This window comes from Bombina bombina, chromosome 5 (assembly GCF_027579735.1).
Source record: "Bombina bombina isolate aBomBom1 chromosome 5, aBomBom1.pri, whole genome shotgun sequence".
NCBI lineage: Eukaryota > Metazoa > Chordata > Amphibia > Anura > Bombinatoridae > Bombina > Bombina bombina.
In genome coordinates this window covers 1,142,145,497-1,142,159,912 of record NC_069503.1, presented here as the reverse complement: position 1 = coordinate 1,142,159,912, position 14,416 = coordinate 1,142,145,497, and the positions used below count along the sequence as shown (strand labels likewise).

Below are 14,416 nucleotides of genomic sequence, written 5' to 3'. Positions count from 1 at the left end.
TTTAGCAACAATGTAATACATTAGCAAGAACACATTGTTGCTAAACTGCTGCCATCTAGTAATACATTAGCAAAAACACTATATGGCAGCAGTTTAGCAACAATGTAATACATTAGCAAGAACACTAGATGGCAGCAGTTTAGCAACAATGTAATACATTAGCAAGAACACTAGATGGCAGCAGTTTAGCAACAATGTAATACATTAGCAAGAACACTAGATGGCAGCAGTTTAGCAACAATGTAATACATTAGCAAGAACACTAGATGGCAGCACTATTTCCTGTCATGCAGTGCTCGAGACAAGTGCACGCTGCCTATTAGATATCTCTTGAAAGCACAGGAGAATGATGCAAATTTGATAATAGAATTGGAAACTTGTATTCTCCATACTGCATATTCTAAAGCTTCAATTTAAGTTTAATGCTCCTTAAGGCTGCACTGGGTGTTCTGCGTGGAAGAGAACACTTTATGAAATATTAACTGGTTTATAAGGCTATGAACAACACGAGCAGAATACAGGAAGGATCGCTCACTGTTTTGCCTTGCCTGTCACATTGCTGCACAAACAAATACATAGGGAAGCACGGTCAGTACAGAAGGATGGACACAAAGGTTTCATGTTGGCAGCTGGTGAGAGCGCTCGGGTACTCACTCCGGCCAGCGATTTCTGGATATTCTCCCTGGCTCTGGCAATGTCTCGGAGGATTGTACTTGCTCCGTCGTCCTGCAAGCGGTGCACAAACAACCACACACACACATATTTACTGGTTACCAGAAGGAAAAGAACAGAAATCAACTTCCCTAGAGCCCCGACACTGAGAAACAAGATTAATAGAACTGACGATCCTGCAAAATTCAGAGGAGTTATTCAACAGGCACCAAGAGATGTAAGCTATTTAAAGGGACAGCCAAATGTAAAACACGCTAAAGCTCAGGAGTTGTCCTGCTTGTGAAGAAGAACATTACATTAGTGCGATTAATCCTAGACTCAGTTATCTATATTTACTAATTAGATTTGTAACCAGTAGAATGACCCTTTAAGACTGAAGTAACCTCAGGTAACGGACTAAAATGTGGAGAGACTTCCAAACCCTTTCCACATCCACTTGAAGGGAAGCCGGGCACTTTAACGCCTGCTTATAATCCAACTATCAACCGTGCAAGTGAACTCTGGAGAGTAACACATAGCAGCAAGGTTAAGTTGGTCAACAGGATAGGTACAAACTTCCATTTGTATCAATATGAATCACGTCATTTGTACTTGCAGTAACATTTTATCATTTAGTTTCTCGTGTAAACTTCCTGAAATAAAAGCGTGTTTTTTTTTTATTTAAATGTTTGCAACAGAAATTAATCACCGCTTAAAGGGACAGTCATGATTCATATAGGGCATGTAATTTTAAACAACTTTCCAGTTTACTTTTATCATCAAATTTGCTTTGTTCTCTTGGTATTCTTAGTTAAAAGCTAAACCTAGGTAGGCTCATACTAATTTCAAAGTCCTTGAAGGCCGCCTCATATCAGTGCATTTTATTAGCTATTCACAGCTAGACATCGCTAATTCATGTGTGTCATATAGACATTGTTCTCACTCCTGTGTAGTTATTTATGAGTCAGCACTAACTGGCACTATGCAAGTCTGAGATAAGGGGCAGTCTGCAGAGGCTTATATACAAGGTAATCAGAGGTAAAAAGTATATTAATACAACAACGTTGGTTATGTAAAATTGGGGAATGGGTAATAAGAAAATGTATGCTTACCTGATAAATGTATTTCTTTTTTGACACGATGAGTCCACGGATCATCTTAATTACTAATGGGATATTCACCTCCTGGTCAGCAGGAGGAGGCAAAGAGCACCGCAGCCGAGCTGTTAAATAGCTCCTCCCTTCCCTCCTACTCCAGTCATTCCACCGAAGTTAGGAAGAGAAAGGAAAAGCCAATGTGCAGGTGTGTGAAGTTTACAATAACCCACAACCTGTCTAAAAGAACAGGGCGGGCAGTGGACTCATCGTGTCAAAAAAGAAATAAATTTGTCAGGTAAGCATACATTTTCTTTTCTAAGACACGAGTCCACGGATCATATTAATTACCAACGGGATTCAATACCCAAGCTAGAGTACACAGATAAGGGAGGGACAAGACAGGGAACCTAAACGGAAGGCACCACTGCTTGAAGAACCTTTCTCCCAAAAGCGGCCTCAGCCGAGGCAAAAGTGTCAAATTTGTAGAACTTTCAAAAAGTGTTGAGAGGACCAAGTTGCAGCCTTGCAAATCTGTTCCACAGAAGCTTCATTTTTGAATGCCCACGAGGAAGCAACAGCCCTCGTGGAATGAGCCGTAACTCTCTCTGGAGCCTGCTGTCCAGCAGTCTCATATGCAAAACGGATGATACTCTTCAGCCAAAAAGAAAAAAAGAGTAGCCGTAGCTTTCTGTCCCTTGCGAAAACCACAAACAAAGAAGATTGACGAAAGTCCTTAGTCGCCTGCAGATAAAACTTTAAAGCACGGACCACATCCAAATTTTGCAGAAGTCTTTCCTTCTGTTCTGAGGAGGAGGATTAGGACACAAGGAACAACAATCTCCTGATTAATGCTCCGATCAGAAACAACCTTAGGAAGAAATCCTAATTTAGTACGTAAAACTAACTTATCTGAATGGAAAATAAGATAAGGAGACTCCTACTGTAATGCCGATATAGCTCTGACACTCTCCGAGCAGAAGAAATAGCAACAAGAAATAAAACTTTCCAAGATAACTTAATATCGAGGGAATGCATAGGCTCAAACGGAGCCCCTTGAAGAACTGTGAGAACTAAATTCAGACTCCATGGAGGAGTAACTGGTTTGAACACAGGCCTGATCCTGACCAAGGCCTGACAAAATAATTGTACATCTGCCAGACATTTGTGTAACAAATTAGATAAAGGCAGAGATTTGACCCTTTAGGAAACTTGACGATAAACCTTTCTCCAAACCCTCTTTAAGAAAGGACAAAATTCTAGGAATCCTAACTCTACTCCATGAGTAGCCCATGGATTCACACCAATAGAGATATTTACGTCATATCTTATGATACATTTTTCTAGTGACAGGCTTACGAGCCTGAATTATGGTCTCAACGAGTCAGAAAAAACCCCACTTGGATAATATGAAGCGTTCAATCTCCAAGCAGTCAGCTTCAGAGAAACCAGATTTGGGTAAAGGAGGGGCCCTTGAACTACAAGGTCCTTCCTCAACGGAAGTCTCCAAGGTGGCAGAGATGACATGTCCACCAGATCTGTATACCAAATCCTGCAAGGCTAAGCCGGTGCTATGAGGATCACCGATGCCCTCTCCTGCTTGATTCAAGCAATGACCCGAGGTAGAAAAGCAAACGGAGGAAATAGCTGGAGAACCCTTTCAGATGGAGTTCCCACTACCCCAGATGAAAGGTCTGCCTGCTCATGAAATCTACCCCCCAGTTGTCCACCCCTGGGATGTTGATTGCAGACAGGCAGCAAGAATGGGCCTCCACCCACTGAATTATTTTGTATACCTCTGTCATTGCTAAGTAACTCCTCGTTCCTCCCTGATGATTGATGTAAGCCACTGACGTTACTTTGTCCGACTGGAACCTGATAAACTGGACCGAGGCTAACTGAGGACAGTCCAAAAGAACATTGTAGATTGCTCTCAGCTCCAGAATGTCTCAGCTCCAGAAATGAAGAACAGACTCTGAGTCCAAACCCCCTGAGCCCTCAGGGAGCCCCAGACTGCTCCCCTAGAAGGCTGGCGTCTTGTCACAATCACCCAAGATGGTCTGCGAAAGCAGGTTCCCTGGGAGAGATGATCCAGAGACAACCACCATTGAAGAGAATCCCTTGTCTCCGGCTCCAGTAGTATTCGAGGAGACAAATCGGTATAATCTCCATTCCATTGCCTGAGCATGCTTCACTGCAGAGGTCTGAGGTGGAATCGATCAAACGGGATGATGTCCATTGCCGCCACCATCAGCCCGTTTACCTCCATGCACTCAGCCACTGAAGGCCGAGGAGTGGACTGAAGGACTAGACAAGTATCGATATTCTTTGATTTCCTGACTTCTGTCAAAAAATAAAAAAAAATCTTCATCGATATGGAATCTATTATGGTTCCCGAGAAAATTACCCTTGTGCTTGGGACTAAGGAACGCTCTTCCAAATTTACCTTCCACCCGTAAGATCGTGGGAAGGATAACATGTCCGTGTGAAATCTTGCTTGATGTAAGGATGGCGCCTGGAATAGGACTTGTGAAAACAGAGCTGTGGCAAGACCGAAAGGAAAAGCCACAAACTGGAAGCATTTGTCCAGAAAGGCAAACCTTAGAACTTGAGACGATTCTTGTGAATGGCACATGAAGGTACACATCCTTTAAATCCACTGTTGTCATAAATTGACCCTCTTGGATTAAGGGAAGAATGGAACGAATATTACCGTCTTTCCAGATGGAAACACTAAGAAATTTGTTTAGACTCTTGAGATCTAAAAAGTGGTCTGAATGTTCCCTCTTATTTGGGAACCACAAAACGATTGGGATAAAAACCCCAGACCCTGTACCTGTATTGGAACAGGAACAATCACTCCTAGATCAGAGGGTTTTTTTACAGTGTAAGAACGCCTCTCCTTTTGTCTGATCTGCAGATAATCTTGAAAACAGAAACCTGCCTCTGGGAGGAAAACTTTTGAACTCTTAATTTGTATCCCTTGGACACTATATTGCCCAGGGATCCTCAACATCTCGAACCCAAGCCTGAGCGAAGAAGGAAAGTCTGCCCCCTACAAGATCCGGTCCCGGATAGGGGGCATGTCCTTCATGCTGTCTTTGATTCAACAGCAGGCTATTTGGATTTTTTTTTTAAATTTCAAAAGATTATTTCCGTCAAGCCAGGTCCCAACAAGGTCTTCCCCTTGTAAGGAATCGCTAAAAGCTTAGAGTTAGAGCATACATCCGTAGAACAAGGCTCTAACCATAAGACTCTGAGCTGGAACAGAGAAACCTGAAACCTATGCTCCCAGTTTGATAACTTGAAGCGAAGAATTTGAAAGCTTTTATCCTATCCTAGATTTTATCCAGGGGAGTTTCTGACTTGGTAGCATCAGACAACGCATCAAACCAATATGCCTTCGCACTAGTGACGGTAGCAAAGTACACAGCTGGTTGCATTGTAAGCCCTGGTGTACATCCCTTTTCTAATTTTTGTCCATAGGACCTTTGAAAACCCAACTATCCTCTAAGGGTATAATAGTTCTCTTAGCTAAGTTGGAAACTACTTCTTCCATCCTAGGGAATGTTTGCCCAGCCTCCTTAGCCGAGTCGGCTATGGGAAACATGTTTTAAAATATAGGGAATGCCGTCTCTTCCATTCCTTATAACTTAGACGCACTAGGATAGATTACGCCGGTAGTGTCTGAGTCGCCCAGGGTAGCTAAAAGCTCCTAAGGTAACAAATGGAGGTGTTCAAGCTAAAAAACAAAGAAAACAACCTCAGGATCAAATAAAGATATTATTCCATCCGAGTCTCAGAATTCTCTCCTAGATAATCCAGAAGTATCTTCCTCTTTCAGGTAACAGGGAAGAACCATTCGGAATAGCAACTACTGAATCAATCACCCTAAATGATTGAAAATAATTCCTCTAGTAATGTTTTCTACCTCGTGGGAAAAACAGATAATGCATTAAATGCAGAGTAACTCCGGGTGGAGTGTGAGAGGAAGCAAAGGGCACTGCATGTGGGCCATAAAATTTTGTGGGACACTACAGGAGAAATTTGTGGCATAGTTTGACCATTGTCAGACTCCTAAACAGCAAACGCCTTAGGAGTAGGTTAAGAAAAGAGTGATTTTTTTTAATAAAAATTGACACATAAAAAAACGTTACTGTCTCTTTAAATTGTAACTATTTTTGTATGCAGAAATGAGTTAAATTAGCACGCAAATATTGTAGCACCAACTTACACCTCAGTTAAATGTTGCTGAGGTGCTCATCTGTCCATCAGTACCTAATACTTAAATGCAAGGAAACTCATTCAACATTTAGAACTTCATGTTCCTAAAAACCATAACTTTGTTCCTAAACAGATCCGGAGCGCAGCTGTAGCGCTATCCGGACCCAAATATATGAGAGCACTAAGTACTGTGCTAGAAAAGAATAACAGCTGTACCTTCCGATGAACGGAATAAGAGAAGCAAGTACAGCCTAAGTCGGCCTCAAACATAGCTCTGCCCCTCATGGGCGTGCTAACACTCAATCTGAGTTCCCATTATAGAAGTGCCTAGAGATTGAAGATTGCGCAGCTCAAAAAGGCGCCAAACATAACCCCGCCCATCGTGGGCATTACACACAATCTCCCGGTCGCCATTATTATTTTTAGAGATAGGCCACCGGGAGATAACTGAACCCTTAATTGTGAACCTGGGGGCAAATTGTAATACCGTATGTTAGGTAGTACACCAAACAATCACCTCTCCTGAGCCCTTTTATATCCAGCTCGGTCCAAGCGATTAAACACTGTCTATATAGGCCCCAGAGAAGCCACTTTCTAATCTCCTCAGCCTCAGTGCCTGCTAATAACATGCTGTCACAGGATCCCCTCCCTTTATGTCCCAGTAAAGTGCTACACTTCCTCTGTCCGGAATCCTTTTTCTTCAGACCCAGAATAAAAAAAAATTAAAAAAAAAGTCAGCACTTTCCTTTAAACTCTGCCCGACAGCAGGGCAGCTCAGTAGGTTTAAGAGGTCCTCTCCCTCCCATAGCCCTGTGGATAAAGATAAAGCCTGAGTCATCTTACTTAGGCTATCAGGATTAGGGCAGCATCAATGTATGGGAGGCGCAGTGAGAATTATGTCCCACAAGTTCCCATTGCTCTAAAGCCACCAATGTTCTACTGAAGAGACTGATTTGCACTACGGCTACACCCTAGAACAAAGAAGCACAATCTTGCACTACTTAAAAAAAATAAACTCTTGATTGAAGAATCTAAACTAACACCTCACTTTACCTCTTCCTATAACGTAGGCAAAGAGAATGACTGGAGTGGGAGGGAAGGGAGGAGCAATTTAACAGCTCTGCTGTGGTGCTCTTTGCCTCCTCCTGCTGACCAGGAGGTGAATATCCCATTAGTAATTAAGATGATCCGTGGACTCATTGTGTCTTAAAGAAAAAAGGGACCATCTATCTTTTTAAACAAACATTTTCAAATATGTCCCTTCAAGACCTGTAAACAAAATACAGGTTTTAAAATAATCTAAACTGCTTTTGTTAGCAAATTTGGATTTGCAGTTTAGCTCCTTACTACCACCAATTACAAACCGAAGTAAATGAGCTCATGCATATATCAACCAATGTGGCATATTGGAGGGTCTGGGTTCTGAATCCAGGAATGGAAAATCTAAATACAGTGGATATAAAAAGTCTACACACCCCTGTTAAAATGGCAGGTTTCTGTGATGTAAAAAAATGACGGATAAATCATTTCAGAACTTTTTCCACCTTTAGTGTGATCTATAAACTGTACAACTCAATTCAAAAACAAACTGAAATCTTTTAGGTAGAGGGAAGAAAAAAATAAAATATGGTTGCATAAGTGTGCACACCCTTAAATACTTTGTTGAAGCACCTTTTGATTTTATTACAGCACTCAGTCTTTTTGGGTAGGAGTTTATCAGCATGGCACATTTTGACTTGGCAAGATTTGCCCACTCTTCTTTGCAAAAACATTCAAAATCTGTCAGAATGAGAGGGCATCTCCTGCGCACAGCCCTCTTCAGATCACCCCACCTTCACTGTGGGTATGGCGTTCTTTTGGTGATGTGCAGTGTTTTTGCGCCAAACATATCTTTTGGAATTATTGCCAAAAAGTTCAACCTTGGTTTCATCAGACCATAACACCTTTTCCCACATGCTTTTGGGAGACTTCAGATGTGTTTTTGCTAAATTTAGCTGGGCTTGGATGTTTTTCTTCGTAATAAAAGGCTTCCGTCTTGCCACTCTACCCCATAGCCCAGACATATGAAGAATACGGGAGATTACTGTAGTACATGTGACAACAATTGCCAGATATTCCTGCAGCTCCTTTAATGTTGCTGTAGGCCTCTTGGTAGCCTCCCAGACCAGTTTTCTTCTCGTCTTTTCATCAATTTTGGAGGGACATCCAGTTATTGGTTATGTCATTGTTGTGCCATATGTTCTCCACTTGATGACTGTCTTCACTGTGTTCCATGGTATATCTAATGTCTTGGAAATTCTTTTGTACCCTTCAACAATGAGATCCCTCTGATGCTTTGGAAGCTCTCTGCGGACCATGGCTTTTGTGTAGGACGCGACTAAGAAAATGTCAGGAAAGACCTACTAGAACAGCTGAACTTTATTCAGGGTTAATCAGAGGCACTTTAAAATTATGGCAGGTGTGAGATGACTCTTATTTAACATGGTTTTGAATGCGATTGCTTAATTCTGAACACAGCTACATCCCCAGTTATAAGTGCACACTTATGCAACCCCATTATTTTAGTTTTTTTTTGTTTACTTCCCTCCAACGTAAAGATTTCAGTTTGTTTTTCAATTGAGTTGTACAGTTTATAGGTCACATTAAAGGTGGAAAAAGTTCTGAAATGATTTATCTTTGTCTCATTGTTTTACATCACAGAAACCTGACATTTTAACAGGGGTGTGTAGACTTTATATCCACTGTATATCCGATTTAAAATAAGTTACAGGATGTGAAAGCAAATTAAACAGCAAAAGTGTTTCAAAAGTCGTTTCACTCTGCATAACATTTTACAGTATATGACAATTGGAGTTTAATGTCCCATTAATTCATATACCTATAACCGAAACCAGCGCCTCTGCTATGACAACTGCCTTTTTCTTTTTAAATAAAGGTCTAAAACAAACAAATCTTTAAACCATTAGATTTCCTGGATATTCCGATGCTGTATACACATTTGTGCTTCAGGACGACACTACTAAGCCAGCCTAGATCCTGTAAAGTACTATTGCCCAGCTGCAGCATGCGCACAAAGCATTAGCGTAGAACCAGCTCTAGTCTATGGATGCAGCAGATGTAGAGAGAAGCAGCAGCCAGACCTGTATTTAACCCATTTAATGCTTACACAGCAGGCGTATATGGGCAAGAGACAATCCGTGATCGTGCACATTTCTTCTAGACTGAAGCGCTAAACTGTGTTGAAGTGGATGTGTGCAAGTAATAGAAGATCATGGTTTATAGTGTAGAAGCTGAATAGTTTGTGTGACTGATGCAGAAAGTAACCATTAACCCTTAGCTGCGGCTGATGATCATTTAGATATCAGAAGTGAAGACAATCTAGCGGAACCAGAACTTAAAGGGACATTCTAATGCTATGAACACACTCCAGTCTGAAGGCATTTGGTCTAAACAGACACTAAGGAATAAAGTGACATGTGCTACATCAGATTAGAATGCCCCTTTAAATAAAGCCAACAGTTTTCAGTCATTGGCTGTAATTTTGCATTACGTGCTGTGGAACTGTCATGCAGGGGGAGGTTCCCAGTGTTTGTGACAAATGGGCAGTGGATGGTATACGTCTGTCCCCTGCATTTATTATTCCACTGGGAAGTGCTCGTGCAGCGCACCCTCTGCTCTCAAGCAACCGGTTGTGCAAGATCAGGGCTTGTGTTTAGTGCACACCTGTGTGGTATGGGATTGTCTCTAAACTACTGCTGACTATAGGCCTTACTAGCTGTAACATACAGCTGCACATGTTGTATTAAACTCTTTGCAGGGGTTAAAAACAGATCCACAGGGAGCACTACAATATTCCTTTAAACAGATAAACACGCAGATTAGGCAACGCTGATGTGCTACAGGAGTAGAATGGCGAGCAGAAAAAATGACGAGATGAGTCTCACTATAGTGAAGGAGTCTATGAACATCTAATCGCAGCTCTTTAACCCCTTGGCAGCTAAAGCCTGAAAATGAAATCTGTTTATATAAAAAGCCCATTATGCCACCTTAAGGTCAGCCTAGGCCAGTTAACCCTTTAGCCCTTACCTCCTCCTGCTGGTTGTGCTGTGGTGCTATTGTCTTGCTCTGATGTTCATAAAACTGCCGCTCCGCATCATCGTACTTGAATTTGTCAAGCCAGACTTTGTCTGTGCTCATGTAAGTAGCTGCCATTTTTCTGTGAACAAAAAACAAATTAGAAGTGAGCAACTGCACTCACTAAGTGGTATATTATATAGTAAGTGCTTAACTAGACACAACCGGACAGGAAGGGACATGTTATATTCACATAGGATACACCATACACGCAAGATCTGTGTACAAAAGAAATGCTTTTAACCCCTTTGTGGCAGTACAATCGTGTTTACAACAGAACAGTTTGATGCAAATACTATTAAAAATGAAATCACGCAATAGCCGAAGCGAGGCCAAGATCAGATCACAGGAGACTGCTTATGCTGCAAGGTACGCCCCCTCAGGCCGATCATGGTCTTCGACAAAGGGGGAAGCTGCAGGATGCCATATATGGTAGGCAATCCTTGCGTTAAAGCCCAGCGCTATTAGGGTGGCATTGTGATTGGGTTAAACTATCTGCTTTGAACAATTTGCAGTCCCAATGATTCACCTCTTGAAAAGACAAGTACATTGTTTCCTCTACTTGTGCACTGCTCTAAGCAATCACTATATAGAATGTGCTGTAAATGTAAATACACTGTGCACTTAAAGAACGATATAGTCCCTGATGGACTTCAGCATTCTTTGAGGCATTAACTCGTCTTTGAAATTATACTAAGTAGTGAATACTCTTATGCTCATAAATTAAACAGAAACTCTAAATACTGGGCTTGACCTCAATAAGCACTATAGGGACCATTAAAAGCCCAGAGACATTTCACGTGTAAATTCTGCTTAATGACAATGTCCTGTAGCAACAACTTGATAAAGTGTAAATCACAACAGCATGGACAACACATCCTCGGCTTGTCAGTGTTAATTAAAAGATAACATTTATTGAAAAGGTACAGGTGAAATCACAGACCTGGATGGCATCGGTATTAGTAAACAAAGTACCTGCAAATGATTAACACTGTTGTGATTTACACGTTATCAAGTTATTACTAAGGTTTAAGACATTGTCATTAAGCAGAATTTACACATGAAACTTAGGTTCCAAACAGGAATAAGGTGAAGGCGTTGGGTAAAGCAAACATCAAAACTGTAAAAATGATAAAAAACAAGGGCTCTTGAAAAAGCCTCAGTTGAAGTGGAAACTTACGTCAGACTTACAAATGAAAGACTGTGACATCACAGAGGGCAGGACTTATAACACTTGCACGTTGAACTTGAGTCAACGTTTCTGAAGCTCTTTAAAGGGCCATAATACCCAAATGTTGAAACACTAGAAACTAATGCAGTATAGCTGTAAAAAGCTGACTAGAAAATATCGCCTAAGCATCTCTGTAAAAAAGAAAGATTTTTTACCTCAAAAGTTCCTCAGTAGCCACATCCCATTGTAAAGGATTTCTAAGCAGCAAATCAGTATGTCTGTCCCGAGACAGATAAGGGAGTGAGCTAACGTGCACTCTCATCTTATTTCCCTATTCAGTGTAAGGAAGTTTACAATGAAATCTCATGAGATCACAGTAAAAGAGTTCATGAACTCAGCACTGTTGATGCCGATTGGCTGCTGTTCATTTCTTCTTTTTTTTACCTGCAGTTGGACAGCAGCCGAGTATAACTTTTTACACAGCACTTACTCTGCTGAGCTGAGGAGATTGTGAGGTAAAATATCTTCCTTTTTTACATAGAGATGCTCAGGTGATATTTTCCTGTCAGCATTTTATAGTTATACTGCATCAGTTTCAAGTGATTTAGCATACGAGTATTATGTCCCTTTAAATCTCTAGTGGTTTGGTGCATTTAGTCTATAGGTTAAAGGGACAGTAAAGTAAAAAATAAACTTAGATTAGATAGATTGTGACGTTTAAAACTTTCCAATTTACTTATTTTAATCAATTTTGCTTAGTTATCTTGGTATCCTTGGTTAAAGGGAAATTCCGGTCAAAATGTAAATGCAGAGACTAATTACATCTTTAAATAAAAACATATTTGCAATATAAATGCTTCTAATAAAAGTTCACTGTTTAAGTGTTAAGATTTGTCTCTGCACGTGAAGCATAGCTATATATTCTCTGTGCACCTGTAGTTTACCGCAGCTGTTCAGAGTGTCAGTGGGGTTTGCATCATGTCAGCAATTAAATTGAGCAATTTCCAGATGGTACAAGCACCTTATGCTGTCTGATCAAGTGCTGTGTTTAAAATGCTGGTGCACGGTGCATACTTAAATACACTTGAAACAGCTATAGCTTTTATCAGAAGCATTTCTGCTAATACATTTATATTACACAAATGCTTCTATTCAATACTGAAATGCACCCATGTCCCTTAACGAGTAATCCCAGGTGAGCTCAGGAGTGTGCACGAGTTTAACAATCTGGCAGCAGTGTTTGCAACATTGTTTATAATTGGATGTGAATTCAGAGTATTCGGGATGATCCGAATGCCGAAGATGGCAGCTGCATTCAGCAATTTTCAGAGCCGGATTTATTCCTGTGAAAGTGCAACACACAAAGCGTCTGGGCAAATCCACATGTTAGTATATAAGTATAAAATCTGGCTTAATGCGGCCATCATCTTCTGCATTCCAATCGGCCCACAGTTCACAAATGCACATCCCTAGTTTATAGTAATCCGATACAAACGCAGGAGCCAGGTAGACACTGGCGCCTAACTTGTAGGTTATTCTCCATATATCTATATTCACAATACCACTGTCTGGCTCCTAAATTGTAAGCCGATTTGTTAAAAAAAATAGCAAACACTGCTGCCATTAAGTGCTAAAGGCACGTGCATACTCCTGAGCTCCTAAAAGCCTCCCACAATTTACTCTTCAACAAATTATATCAAAAGAACAAGGCAAATTCAATATAAGTACATTTTAAAAGTTGTTTAAAATTGTAAGTTTAATTAGGACTTTACTGTCCCTTTAACCCAGTGGTTGCCGATGTTCATGTTTTTACACTTTGAAATAAATGTTCACTTAACTGAAGCCTTCATGGATTCCTGTTTGGAAGTAGAGGATACGGTTATGCGCATAAACTAGGAGATGCTATTTCAATAGAACTTCACTACTTGTCTCATTTCTTCTCGCCACCTATTACAGAACGTTAACCCTTGTGAGGAATGGTTAGCGCCTCAGACACCATAAGAACTATACACATTTGTGTTGGCGCTTATTTTTCTAAGTAAAGAGTCGCTCTTCAAGTGAGCACAATTATGTTATTTCACGATTTAAAATGTAGCAAGGTCAGGCAAAATAGTTTGAGACATTCTGGCAAAATCTATAACAAATGCATTTCAAATTAGAAGCAATGCACCTGCATTTAAGTACAGGAATAACGTTTGCGCTCGCTGTTCCTTTATTGTGACATCACCACTAGTGTCATCAGGGAATGGAGTTTGTTCAGTCGGAAAAAAACACAATTGTTATTTAATATATTTAAATATTTTATAGGGAATATCATCGCGTTTCACGTCTTTTTAAGACCTCGTTAACACATTTATATCTGGAGACTAATTCAGCTCGCTGGTTATTTCGTCTCTGAGCAGGAGTGAGTGAATACACACTATGGTTGATATTCTGGAATCCATTAAACTGACACTGAACCAATCATTTTTCTTGAATGATTCAGATAGATCAGCACTTAATCAACTTTCTAATTGACTCCTATTAGCAATTGTTCTGCCTTTTCTTGGTATCTGTATTTGAAAAAGCAAGAAGCTCACGAGCCAGCCCATTTTTGTCTCACAACCCTGGTTAGCGCTGGCTGATTGGTGTCTGCATTTAGCCACCAATCAGCAAACGCTACCCAGGTGCTGAACAAAAGATGGGCCGGCTTGTAAGCTTACATTCCTGCTTTTCCAAATACCAAGAGAAGGAAGAAAATGTAATAGGAGTCAATTAGAACGTTGCTAAAAATTGCTGCTCTATCTGAATCATGAAAGAAAAATTTGGGTTCAGTGTCCCTTTAATCGGGACAGAACTATTTAAGTATCAGATGTAGTAAAATGTGTCTGTTGTACTCTGCTACCTGGTGATGTTGTGATCAGGCAAAAAGCTAATTCCTGTGCCGTTTGCAGCTTTAGATGAAGCCTAAATGGTGCAATAATAAAACTGAGTTAGCAGGAACATGTGCTGGTTACAGTAACCTCTCTAAAAGGGAATCCAATCTGGCCAGGAGCTAGAATGCATTACACTGAGCCAATCAGGAGTGGCATTTACATATCCTGTCCTATGGGATTAACCGCAACCAGCAATGATAAATTGCTTTACATATTAGCATTATTAT

The 14,416-nt window shown here is 40.7% G+C and overlaps 1 protein-coding gene across 7 annotated transcripts in view; it reads right to left on the bottom strand.

Annotated features, from left to right (window-relative positions):
- EEF1D (eukaryotic translation elongation factor 1 delta) overlaps positions 1–14,416 on the bottom strand; it is a 53,275-nt gene that overhangs the window by 23,727 nt on the left and 15,132 nt on the right. For 4 of the 7 annotated variants that reach the window (XM_053715447.1, XM_053715448.1, XM_053715444.1 and 1 more), the window contains exon 2: positions 10,056–10,185. In XM_053715447.1, coding sequence (XP_053571422.1) covers positions 10,056–10,181 — 126 coding nt within the window. In that variant the 5' untranslated portion in view covers positions 10,182–10,185. Of the gene's footprint in view, positions 1–654; positions 727–10,055; positions 10,186–14,416 lie in introns of all 7 variants that reach the window. The other 3 variants (XM_053715446.1, XM_053715442.1, XM_053715443.1) reach the window with 1 other exon arrangement.